Source organism: Piliocolobus tephrosceles, chromosome 6, assembly GCF_002776525.5.
Source record: "Piliocolobus tephrosceles isolate RC106 chromosome 6, ASM277652v3, whole genome shotgun sequence".
NCBI lineage: Eukaryota > Metazoa > Chordata > Mammalia > Primates > Cercopithecidae > Piliocolobus > Piliocolobus tephrosceles.
In genome coordinates, this window is record NC_045439.1 from 100028906 (window position 1) to 100042429 (window position 13524).

At 44.4% G+C, this 13524-nt stretch overlaps 1 protein-coding gene across 1 annotated transcript in view; it reads left to right on the forward strand.

Annotated features, from left to right (window-relative positions):
* Positions 1 to 13524, forward strand: part of TICRR (TOPBP1 interacting checkpoint and replication regulator) — a 53067-nt gene that overhangs the window by 37378 nt on the left and 2165 nt on the right. The window contains exons 16-20 of the mRNA XM_023187148.3: positions 3689 to 3779; positions 5568 to 5626; positions 7461 to 7595; positions 9112 to 9269; positions 11328 to 13491. Coding sequence (XP_023042916.1) covers positions 3689 to 3779; positions 5568 to 5626; positions 7461 to 7595; positions 9112 to 9269; positions 11328 to 13491 — 2607 coding nt within the window. The remainder of the gene's footprint in view (positions 1 to 3688; positions 3780 to 5567; positions 5627 to 7460; positions 7596 to 9111; positions 9270 to 11327; positions 13492 to 13524) is intronic.

Sequence of the window (13524 nt, forward strand, 5' to 3'; positions counted from 1 at the left end):
ATTAACTTATAACAGCCTAGTTCTCATTGATACCAATTTAACTTTGATAGTTTATAAAAACTTTGCTATTGTATAGTTCTGACTATCCCTTCTTAGTTCTGTATTGTCATGCAAATTACATCTATGCATTGTATGCCCATCAACACTGATTTATAATCATTACTCTGTCTTTTAAATAACAGGTGGGAACAGTTACAAATAAAAAACACTTTTATAATGTTTTTCTTGTATAGTTACCTTTACCAGTGCTGTTTAACTCTTTATGTGGATTTGAGTTACCCTAGTGCCCTTTCCTTTCAGCCCATAGGACTCCTTTTAGTATTATTTATAGGGTAGGTCTGCTAATGACAAATTCTGTTTTATTTTGTTTCAGTCTGAGAATATGCTGATTTCTTCTTCATTTTTGAGAATACTTTTATTGGGTATAGAATTCCTGGTTGACAGTCTTTTTTCTCTCAGTACTTTGAGTATGTCATCACACTGCCTTTTGTCCTTTGTTTCTGACAAGAAAGCAGCTGCTAATCTCATCAAGGATCTATACATGATAAATAGCTGCTCTCTGACTCCTTTCAAGATCGTCTCTTTTTCACTTTTGATAGTTTGATTATGATTTGTCTAGGTTTGGGTCTCTTTCACTTTATTCTACTTGTATTGAGTTTCTTAGATGTGTAGTGTCTTTCATCAGATTTGGGTCATTTTTAGCGAATATTTATTCAAATATTCTTTCTACCTCTTGTTTTCTATCCTTTCCTTCTGGACTTCTGGTATGTGTGTGTGTATTGTTGTGCTTGATGGTGTCACAAGAGTCTGAAGCTCTGTTCATTTTCTTCATTCTTTTGTCTTTATCTTCCTTAGACTAGATCATCTCAATTAACCTGTCTTCAAAATTGTTGACTCTTGCTTCTGCCACCTCAAATCTACTTTTCATTTTTGTTTTAACTCTAGAATTTCGATTTGCTTTTTTTTTTTTTTTAACGATTTCCTGTTTTAAGAATATCTGTTGATATTCTCTGTTTGGCAAGTCATTGGACTCATGTTTTAGATCTTTAGATATGATTTTCTTTAGTTCTTTGAACATATTTAAAATAGCTGATTTAAAGTCTTGTTCTAATAAGTTCAATGTCTGGACTTTTCTCAGGAACAGATTCTATTGGCTGATTTTTTTTTTTTCCCCTGTAAATGGGCCATACTTTTGTGTTTTGTTTCTTTGTATGACTCATAATTTTGTTGACAACTGGATTTGTTTTATTTTATTTTATTTTATTTATTTATTTATTTTTTGAGATGGAGTCTTGCTCTGTCACTCAGGCTGGAGTGCCGTGGTATGATCTCAGCTCACTGTAGCCTCAACCTCCCTGGCTTCTTGGCTTAAGCAATCCTTCCACCCTCCTCGGCCTTCCAAGTAGCTAGCTGGACTACAGGCATGCACCACCACTCTTGGCTAATTTTTGTATGTTTTTGTAAAGATGTGGTTTTACCACGTTGGTCAGGCTTGTCTTGAACTCCTGAACTCAAGCAATCCACCTGCCTCAGCCTCCCGAAGTTCTGGGATTACAGGCATGAGCCACTGCACCCAGCATGGATATTTTAAACAATATAATGAGGCAGCGCTAACAATCAGACCCACCCCACCCCTGCCAGGATTTGTTGTTGTTTTTGCTTAGTGACTTTTCTGAACTATTTGTTTAAATTTTGTATTCTTTGTCATGTGTGGCCGCTAAAGCCTCTGCTCAGTTGTCTTAGTGGTCAGCTAATGATTGGACAGAGATTTCTTTTAATGCCTGGAACCCATAAGTTTCACAGCCCCTGCTGAGGGGCTCTTTGTGTGTTGGGTCATGCCTTCAACACTCAGCCAGGCAGTTTAGAATTCCACTTCACTTTCTGTTTTGCCAGAGCCTCAAGGTTAGCCATAGGTGGCAGCTTACAGGCTTCTCAAGTCTATCCTTGGCACATGCACAGTGCTACACATGTGTGTGGACTTTTGGATGCCTAAGAATGTTGTCAGAGGTTTTCAAAGTCCCCTGTGATGTCTCATTCCCCAATTTTCCCAGTTAAACTTTAGGCCAGCTTGTTATTGCACCAAATGTTACCACCACCCCAGGCAGCTGTGACATTTAACAATTGCTGCTGATTGTTTTCAGTAAATGCTGTCAGGGAAAAAGGTGGTTGACCTGTTCTGATTCAAGTCAAATTAAGACAAGCCTCGATTTGAGTAGGATTCTCCAGGGAACTGCCTGACAGGTTAATGGATGACAGTTATCTGAGAATGGAGTTTTGGAGGAGCTCCAGCCCCATTCTGCCCTGTCCAGAGGCTGCTGGGCTGTTGGTTTTCACTGTGATTATGGGCAGTTGATTTTTAAAGCTACCCTAGGGCTAGGGGGAAGGTGTGGGGACTAAGGCAAGTTAAAGCTTCCTGAGATTCAACCATTTTTCTTGAACAAATACACCCTAGATTGTTGCAAACCTTTAGTTAATGTTCAGAGTTCTGGAAAAGTTGATTTTTGACCATTTTTCCCAGTGATCTCTGTTCCTTTATGGAGGAGAGTGTTCAGAGGTCCTTACCTCACCATTCTTACTGGCATCACTCTTCTTTACAAGTAATTTTAAGCTCACTTTAAATCAGTCCTTTCATAAGTAGCTTGGCTGCCTACTCTACTGAGAAATTTTGTGCCACCTAGGTTTATCTTAATAATTAACATTTATGTGGCGTATCAGCATTTTCACATATTTCATTTAATCATAAATACTAGAACCACCAATTAGGTGTTAGTCTTAACAAGTGAGCAGTTTTCATTTTTTCAGGATTGCTTATGAGATAAAATTTTATATTTATATATATATATATATATATATATATATATTTTTTTTTTTTTTTTTTTTTTTTGTGAGATGGAGTCTCCCTCTGTCGCCCAGGCTGGAGTGCAGTGGCATGATCTTGGCACACTACAACCGCTGCCTCCTGGATTCAAGTAATTCTCCTGCCTCAACCTCCCAAGTAGCTGGGCTTACAAGCATGTGCCACCTCGCCCAGTTAATTTTTGTATGTTTGGTAGAGACAGGCTTTCACCATGTTGGCCAGGCTGGTCTTGAACTCCTGACCTTAAGTGATCCGCCCTCGTTAGCCTCCCAAAGTGCTGAGGTTACAGGCATGAGCCATTGTGCCCAGCCTATATTTAGATTGTCTTATGTCTTTTTTTTTTGAGATGGAGTCTAGCTCTATCACCCAGGCTGGAGTGCAGTGGCGTGATCTTGGCTCACTACAAGTCCCGCCTCCCGGGTTCACGCCATTCTCCTGCCTCAGCCTCCCCAGCAGCTGGGACTACAGGTGCCCACCACCATGTCCAGCTAATATTTTTGTATTTTTAGTAGAGATGGGGTTTCACCGCGTTAGCCAGGATGATCTCGATCTCCTGACCTCATGATCCACCCGCCTTGGCCTCCCAAAGTGCTGGGATTACAGGCGTGAGCCACCGTGCCCGGCCCTTATGTCATTTTTTAATCTCTAATAGTGCTGACAAACTTCTATCATGTTGAGTCCTGTAACCACAGAACTTAGCCCAAAGACCATTAAGATCCTCTCCAGCTAGGTAATAAGCCATACAGAAGTTCAAACTGCTCCCTTGGCCTTACTGCTGCTTCTTGATGAGGTTAAATGAAATTTATGATTTAAGCTGTTCTTACATTTTAGGTTATCACAAGCTGCTGACTAAGAGTGTGGCCGAGACTCCAGTGCATAAGCAGATTTCCAAAAGGCTGTTGCATAGACAAATCAAGGGCAGGTGAGTGATACCCCATCCAGGCTTCTTCATACACCCACACCACCTCAAAGCGACCTTGTGGGCCACTACTTGGCTTCTCCTGACCTTCATGATTTAAATCTTCACTATGTTGCTTAAAACCAAAGAACAGTCTATAAGCTCTCCATGGGAGCAGTAGAACCATATAAAATGTACACTTGTCTGGCCTCAATTATTTTGAGATTTATCCATGTTGCTGCATGCAGTAGTTCATCCTGTTTTATTGCTGAGAAGTATTCCATGGAATAGATACTCCACTGTTTTTAAATCCATTCATCTGTGAACATGGGGAAGGTGGAAGTCTGGGATCCCAACTCAGCCTTTGCTGACAGAGGTGTGGGTGGGGCTGCAGTTTTTTCTGCAGCGATTGGTTGGAGTAGGGCAATTACTGTCTCAAAGTTTTCTGTCTTGCTTGGCTGACCCTTTCCTAGTTCTTTGGCTTGAGAGCTCTTCTTCCTTGGGGCATCTGTAGTCTGCTCCTGGTATACCTGAGTTGTCAGCTTCTCTGGCACCCAGTCTAGGGGTGCAGGCAGCAAACAGAAAACCCAGGGAGTTCACTGCCCTCCTCAGTCCCAAAGTCCCCAGCCAGGCTGCCTTCTTCTCTCTGCCTTTCAGAATTGTCTTCCGCTCATTGTATAGATAATGTCACAGGTTTTTAGCTTGATTTCAAGGATAATAGAAGCACACCTACTTCATTTTGTCAGGAACCCATCTTGACATTATTTGTATATGGATTTTACACACTTGTGAAGTTTATAGGTTAAATTGCAAAAAGTGAAATTGGTGGGTCAGAGACATATATATATTTTTAATTAAATTTTTTATAAAGTCCTTGACACATTGGCAGAAATTAAGTCTCTTAAACAGAAACTTGAATGTTGCTGCTCATTACTGTGATAGTCTAATAGTTTAGTATAAGTTTTTAATACATTAATGGGGTTTATAATTCTGAGGTTGTAAAATTGCTTTCCAAAAAAAACCAAAGCAAAACAAAGCCACATTCTAACCATCTCACTCTTTTTTTGAGTCAGTCTCGCTCTGTCACTCAGGCTGGAGTACAGTGGCACAATCCCAGCTCACTGCAACCTCTGCCTCCTGGGTTCCAGCGATTCACCTACCTCAGCCTCCAGAGTAGCTGGGACTACAAGTGTGAGCCACCGAACCCAGCTGATTTTCTTTTTTTTTTTGAGACTAAGTCTTGCTGTGTCGCCAGGCTGGAGTGCAGTGGCACGATCCCGGCTCACTGCAACCACTGCCTCTCAGGTTCAAGCAATTCTTCTGCCTCAGCCTCCCAAGTAGCTGGAACTACAGGTGCACGCCACCACACCCAACTAATTTTTGTATGTAGAGATGGGGTTTCACCATGTTGGCCAGTCTGGTCTCGAACTCCTGACCTCAAGTGATCTGCCCGTTCAAGCGATTCTTCTGCCTCAGCCTCCCAAGTGGCAGGGACTACAGGTGCACGCCACCACGCCCAGCTAATTTTTGTATGTAGAGATGGGGTTTCACCATGTTGGCCAGGCTGGTCTTGAACTCCTGACCTCAAGTGATCTGCCCATCTCAGCCTCCCAAGGTGCTGGGATTACAGGCGTGAGACACTGTGGCCAGCCTCCTGCTTGGCAATAATCACGTATCAGAGCCCTGTACCAGCGCTGGTGTTATCAGACCCTGTGATCTTTGTGATCTTGTTAAGTGAGAAGCTGCCTCTCTCCTTAATAAGTGTGAATTACAAGTGGTAGGGAATAATCCTTGTGCATGTGGTTCCTCAAGGTCCTCTGATCCTGGTCCTGATATTGGTGTTGTTGAAGAGTCCCCTGAAAAAGGAGATGGTAAGTGTTATCTCTTTTTGTTTTTAATGCAATCTACCCAGCTTCTATGAAAACCTTTCTGCATGTATTGTTACTTGGCATATTCTAAGATATTTTACAGAAATTGTGACAGCTCTGAGTCCACAATGCAGCTCCGTAAGTATTTATAAGTGAATGTTCTTTTACATAGAAGGTACTGAGAGAATTCCTGGAAAAGAAATTTTTTTTTACACAACAGATATGAAATTCAGGATGAGGGCTAAACTGTGTTATACAAAGTACTATGTCTTATTTTATTTTATTTATTTTATTATTATTATTATTTTTTGAGACGGAGTCTCGCTCTGTCACCCAGGCTGGAGTGCAGTGGCGCGATCTCGGCTTGCTGCAAGCTTCGCCTCCCAGGTTCATGCCATTCTCCTGCCTCAACCTCCAGAGCAGAGTAGCTGGGACTACAGGTCCCCGCCACTGCGCCTGGCTAATTTTTTGTATTTTTAGTAGAGACGGGGTTTCACCATGGTCTCGATCTCCTGACCTCGTGATCCGCCCGCCTCGGCCTCCCAAAGTACTGGGATTTCGGGCTTGAGCCACTGTACCCAGTGACTTATTTTAAAAGTATATATAGCTTTTTTGGAGCTTTTCACTACATATTTTTGCAAGAAGGCAGGGAAATTTTTTACTGGGGAGTGTCTTTTCTGAGACATTATCTTTGCTGCTGCACCTTATATATCTGTGTATTCCATGCCCCCAACACATAGTGCCTGGCACATAGCAGGTGATCAGTAAGCACATGTTGAATGAGGGTAAGCAGCAGGTGTGGTGGTTTGTGCCTGTAATCCCAGCACTTTGGGAAGCCAAGTGGGGAGGATCACTGGCCAGGAGTTTGAGACCATCTTAGGCAACACAGCGAGATGCTATCTCTATAAAAATTTTTTTAAAAATCAGCTGGGAATGTTGGCATACTCCTGTGGTCCCAGCTACTTGGGAGACTGAAGTGAGAGGATCTCTTGAGCCCAGGAGTTCAAGGCTGCAGTGAGCTATGATCGTGCCTCTGCACTCCAGCCTAGCAACAGAGCAAGACTATGTCTCTAAAAAATAAAATAATAAAAATATACCTGATGAATGAAGGAGGGGTTTTAAAAAAACTAACTTCTGAGTTGCTCAAGTAATTCACATTTATTGTAGAAAAATCAGGAAATACAGAGAAGCCAAAAATTTTAAATCACTTGGTAATTCCACAACTCAGAAATACTCTAACATTTTAGCGTATACTCTCACTGCTATATTTCTATACAAATGCATGTAACATATACATTTGAAACCTAACATAAATACTTGTTTTCGCCCTACACCATTCTTTTCTTTTCTTTTTTTTTTTTTTTTTTTTTGATGAGACGGACTCTTGCTCTGTCGCCCAGGCTGGAGTGCAGTGGCATGATCCCTGCTCACTGCAACCTCCACCTCCCAGGTTCAAGTGATTCTCCTGCCACAGCCTCCCAAGTAGCTGGGGTTACAGGTGCCCACCACCATACCTGGCTAATTTTTGTGTTTTTAGTAGAAACAGGGTTTCACCATGTTGGTCAGGGTGGCTACACCATTCTTAAGGTGGAAGTAAATAAGACTTCTGAAGGTGATAGTCTAATGGGTCAGTGTTTTTTTAATACCTTGTTGGGACCGTGTATCAAACCCCTCTTAGTTTTTTAAGAGACACTTCACAAGTCTCTTAAAGCTAATAGCTTGTTGAATTTCCATCTTATATGTGGTACTATGTAAATTTTGCCCATTTTTGGACAACATGAGAAAATGTCAAGCTTGTAGTTATCTTTGGTTACTTACTGTGGTTCTGATTTTACAGAAATAAGTTTGAGACGAAGTCCTCGAATCAAGCAATTGTCATTTAGCAGGACACATTCTGCCTCCTTCTATTCTGTGTCTCAGCCCAAGTCTCGAAGTGTGCAAAGAGTCCACTCTTTCCAGCAAGATAAGTCAGGTAACATACGGGCCCCTCTGCCTTCACAAGTCCGTGCTGACTTGGTGGGAAGTGTTTTTGGGAAAAGAAGCATGAAATTTGACATTTTCTTTTTTGACATTGGAGAAGTAGAATAGGTATGTCTAGTTGAGGTTCAGGGTGATGACTAGATGAATAGTCCATGACCTTTGTAATCAGTCATCCCTTGGACTCCTACAGCTGGTCATCCATGCTATCATTATAGGTAGCTCATTCATTCAAGAGGAAACTACCCATAATTTCCCTTATGGACAGATCCTACACATCAGTATCTTAAGTGAAAGGTGATATCTCTGTTTATGTTCTTCATTCTTCTATCCATGGTTAGCTTGCTAATAGATTTGTGTTTCTTATTTTATCTTTTTTTGAGACAAGGTCTCACTCTGTCACCCAGGCTAGAGTGCAGTGGCACGAACACAGCTCACTGTAGCCTCAACCTCCCAGGCTCAGGTGATCCTCCCACGTTAGCCTCCCAGGGAGCCGGGATTACAGCTGTGCACCACCACGCCCCGCTAATTTTTTGTGTTTTTAGTAAAGACTGGGTTTCACCATGTTGCCCAGGCTGGTCTTGAACTGCTGGGGTCAAGTTATCCATCTGCCTCGGCCAATAAGATATGTATTTTTATATTTACAAATTAAATTATTTCAGTTGTCTACCTTTTGTAACATAGGAACTGGGGTTAATATGTAGTCTTACTAAAATTCAAAAAGGCAGCAGTTATTGCAGTTGCTGACATAATTAGGTAGGATTTTCCCCTGAGTTTCTCTCAAAAATTGTTGCCTTCTTTCTTTTATGAACTGACTGGGTTTTTCTTATGTTTTGTTTGTTTGTTTGTTAAGATGGAGTCTCACTCTGTCGCCCAGGCTGGAGTGCAGTGGTGCGATCTTGGCTCACTTCAAGCTCTGCCTCCCAGGTTCATGCCATTCTCCTACCTCAGTAGCTGGGACTCCTGAGTAGCTGGGACTACAGGTGCCCATCACCACTCCCAGCTAATTTTTTTGTATTTTTAGTAGAGACAGGGTTTCACTGTGTTATCCAGGATGGTCTCAATCTCCTGACCTAGTGATCTGCCTGCCTCAGCCTCCCAAAGTGCTGGGATTACAGGCGTGAGCCACCGCACCTGGCTTTGTTTGTTTGTTTTTGAGACGGAGTTTCGCTCTTGTTGCCCAGGCTGGAGTGCAATGGCGCAATCTCGTCTCACTGCAACCTTCACCTCCTGGGTTCAAGCAATTCTCCTGCCTCAGCCTCCTGAGTAGCTGGGATTACAGGCCCCTGCCATCACACCCGGCTAATTTTTTGTATTTTTAGTACAGATGGGTTTCGCTATGTTGGCCAGGCTGGTCTTGAACTCCAGACCTCAGGCCATCCACCTGCCTCGGCCTCCCAAAGTGCTGGGATTACAGGCATGAGCCAACCTGTCTGGCTGGCTGTTTTAACAGTATTGGAAGAACAGGAATTGAGAAAGAATTAAATGTTGTTGCTGTTTTTGACTTGCAGACCAAAGAGAAAATTCTCCAGTCCAAAGTATTCGGTCTCCCAAGAGTCTTCTTTTTGGGGCAATGTCTGAGATGATCAGCCCCTCAGAAAAGGGTTCAGCTCAAATGAAAAAGCGTTCAAGAAATACTTTGGATTCGGAGGTACCTGCAGCTTACCAGGTATAATGTTTCTGTAACGTTTGAAATATAATCTCCTGGAACACAGAGACATGGCCAAGGAATTCAGAATCCATTAGGGAAGAGAAAGCGGGTGATCTCTAGATAATACTAGATATTGGAGGTGATTGGGTGGAGCCACATGATTGATTATTAGACATGTGGGAACTTCAAGCAGCAGGTTTGACTGAAGCCACGGTGGGGGCAGTGGAGGAGGAGATAGAGAGGATCTCATCTGTTCTCTTGGCTTCGTCTACTATTTATATTATATACTACACAGATATCTTTCTGGAGTGTGTGACACTCATCTTTTCCATTTGATTGCCCACTCCATCCAGTCACCAACATTAGAAACCTGGAGTCATCCTTTTCCCTCTCCACAGGCTTAGCCAATCAGTCGAGTCCTGCCCATTTTATTTACAAACTGACTCTTTTTTTTTTTATTTTTTTGAGACAGAGTCTCTTTTGCACGGGCTGGAGTGCAGTGGCATGATCTCGGCTCACTGCAACCTCTGACTCCCAGTTCAAGCAATTTTCCTGCCTCAGCCTCCTAAGTACCTGGGATTACAGGGGCCTACCACAATGCCCAGCTAATTTTTGTACTTTTAGTAGAGGCGGGGTTTCACCATGTTGGCCAGGCTGGTCTTGAACTCCTGACCTCAAGTGATCCACCTGCCTCGGCCTCCCAAAGTGCTGGGATTACAGGCATGAGCCACCACGCCCAGCCTACAAACTGACTCTTGTACCCACCCCCTCTTCTCCCTGCCTGCAATTCCTACCCTAGTTCAGGTCTACCTGGAACACTTCAACAGGCTTTTCCCTCTCAAAGGGAAATCCTCCACCCAGAGGTCAGAGTGATCTTTCTGAAACTTTCCTCTCAGTTTGCTTAAAATGTTCACTGTGCTTAAAGCTCTATAGACTCCCCGTCCGCTAAAGCAAGGTTTTAAGTTTTCCTAAATGGAACTCTTGGGTTCAAAAATAATCACCTTTGTTTAGAAACTCAGTAAATTGTTTGGAGGTTGGGAAAGACATAGAGCTCTGGAGAAGGGTTTGAAAACCATAGATCTACACAACCAAGATCAGTCTCCTCCGCCAGACAGACAGGGTCTTCCGTGGTCTGTTCCCTCTGGCCTCACCCTTCCCTGCTCTACCTTCCCAGCAACATCAGGCTGGGTGCCAGCCCACACAGCCACTGGTTTTCACTTCCAGGCCTTTGCTGGTATTGTTTTCTATGCCTAAAGGCCCCCACCACCCCACCCACTTTTCCTGTGTTTGCCTTCCCCTGCTGACACACATGCTTGAAGATCTGATCCAGGCCAGGTTAGGCAGCCCTTCTTTGTGCTCTGTGATGCCCCTTGCATGTCCCTGTCACTGCGCCAGCCACATTGTATTTTCACCTGTGTATGCCCCACTGAACAGGAAATGCCAACTAGATTGGGAGTCTCCTGATAGGATGAAGAAAGGTTGTAGGAAAGATAAGCATTGATCTCCTTACCTGTTGGAGCTTTTCACTACATATTTTTGCAAGAAGGCAGGGAAATTTTTTACTGGGGAGTGTCTTTTCTGAGACATTATCTTTGCTGCTGCACCTTATATATCTGTGTATTCCATGCCCCCAACACACAGTGCCTGGCACATAGCAGGTAATCAGTAAGCACATGTTGAATGAGGGTGAGCAGCAGATGAGGTGGCTTCTAGAGGCTGCTTTAGGCAAAGATCAGAAATAGCTCCCTCATCTGAAAAGAAGGAAGAGCTAGAGAGTAGCTGCAGTGGTAGAATGATTCTATTAGAGGCAAAAAGCATGGTTTAGCAATATGTAGATTATTAAAATTGTTCTTAGGACAAACTAAACTTGGATAGTGTTTGGTCCTAGAAAAAGTGGACAAGTAAAATCTGAGTCATGTTTTGGAGAGGGAAACGGGTCACTGTTTGAGATTTCCATCTTTAGATCATTCCTTTGGCTGACTATAAATCTCCCATTTGGTCTTAGAGATTACTAAAACACTTCAGAGATCATGAGTTATAATATTCAAGGACTGAAATAAGCATTTCTCTTTTCAGACTCCCAAGAAGAGTCATCAGAAATCTCTGAGCTCTTCTAAAACTACACCAAGAAGGTTCTCTCATACACCACAAACTCCACTGTATACTCCAGAAAGGCTGCAGAAGTCCCCTGCAAAAATGACCCCTACAAAGCAGGCAACTTTTAAGGAATACTTAAAAGACTCCTCCTCACCCAGCCATGACTCACCATTGGATTCAAAAATTACTCCTCAAAAACGATGCACCCAGGCAGGAGAAGGTACCTCTCTTGAAACGAAGACACCAAGAACTCCTAAGAGGCAAGGTACTCAGCCGCCTGGGTTTTTGCCAACTTGTACTTGGCCACATTCAATGAATTCCATTCCAGAAAGCCCCTCCTATCCAGCCCCACCAACTTCATCGACTGCCCAGCCTAGGAGAGAGTGTCTGACTCCCATCAGAGACCCTCTCAGAACACCTCCAAGAGCAGCAGCCTTCATGGCCACACCTGAGAATCAAACACACCAACAGCCTCATGTCCTCAGAGCTGCTCAGGCGGAGGAACCAGCCCAGAAACTAAAGGATAAAGCTATCAAAACCCCAAAAAGACTAGGGAATTCAACTGTGACTTCTTCCCCACCTGTTACGCTAAAGAAACTATTTACCTCTCCTTTATGTGATGTTTCCAAGAAGAGTCCATTCAGGAAATCTAAAATAGAGTCTCCTTCACCGGGAGAACTGGATTGGAAAGAGCCCCAGATGTTACCCAATGTAACTGCATCTCTCTCCTGCCCTGTTCCCTCAACTCCCCCTAAACTCTCACAGAGAGCTACATTGGACACTGTCCCTCCTCCGCCTCCTTCTAAAGTTGGGAAACGGTGTAGAAAGACCTCTGATCCCAGAAGGAGCATCCTGGAGTGTCAGCCTGATGCCTCCGCTACTCCTGGGGTTGGCACAGCTGACAGTCCAGCTGCCCCCACAGACTCTAGAGATGATCAGAAGGGACTGAGCCTCTCTCAGTCTCCTCCTGAAAGACAGAGCTACCCAGGCCCTGGTCTCGGGAGTGACTGGCATGCATCCTCTCCTTTGCTCATTACAAGTGACACAGAGCATCTCACTCTCCTCAGTGAAGCCGAACACCGTGGCATTGGTAACTTGAAAAGTAATGTCTCATCAGTGGAAGAGGGTGAGGGACTAAGGACAGCAGATGCTAAGGAGAAGTCTTCTCTGTCTCACCCTGGGATTCCCCCATCTCCTCCTTCCTGTGGGCCCGGCTCTCCTCTGATGCCTTCCTGTGACATGCACTGTACCACAGATGGGAGACAGTGCCAGGCTTCAGCACAACTAGACAACCTGTCGGCATCAGCTTGGCATTCCACAGACTCTGCCAGCCCACAGACCTATGAGGTTGAGCTGGAGATGCAAGCTTCTGGTCTTCCCAAACTTCGAATTAAAAAGATAGACCCCAGCTCTTCGTTAGAGGCTGAGCCCCCCAGCAAGGAGGAGAGCTCTCTGGGAGAGGAGAGCTTCCTCCCTGCCCTCAGCATGCCCAGGGCCAGCAGGTCCTTAAGCAAACCTGAACCCACCTATGTGTCACCCCCCTGCCCCCGCCTCTCCCACAGCACACCTGGCAAGAGCGGGGGACAAACCTACATCTGCCAGGCCTGCACCCCCACCCACGGCCCTTCTAGTACCCCCTCTCCATTTCAGACAGATGGGGTTCCTTGGACACCATCCCCTAAGCACAGTGGGAAGACAACTCCAGACATAATTAAAGACTGGCCCAGGAGGAAGAGGGCAGTGGGCTGTGGCGCTGGCTCCTCTTCTGGGAGGGGTGAGGTCAGTGCAGACCTTCCTGGGAGCCTGTCACTGCTGGAGTCAGAGGGCAAGGACCATGGCCTCGAACTCAGCATCCACAAGACGCCCATCTTGGAGGATTTCGAGCTCGAGGGAGTGTGCCAGCTGCCAGACCAGTCGCCTCCCAGGAACAGCATGCCTAAGGCTGAGGAAGCCTCCTCCTGGGGACAGTTTGGGTTGAGTTCCAGGAAGAGAGTCTTGTTGGCCAAGGAAGAAGCTGACTGTGGAGCCAAAAGGATCTGTGACCTGAGAGAAGATTCAGAAGTTAGTAAGAGTAAAGAGAGGTCTCCAAGTTGGAGTGCATGGCAGCTCCCCTCCACGGGAGACGATGAGGTGTTTGTTTCCGGTGAGTTTGTTTTTGAAACCTTCTTGCCTCATG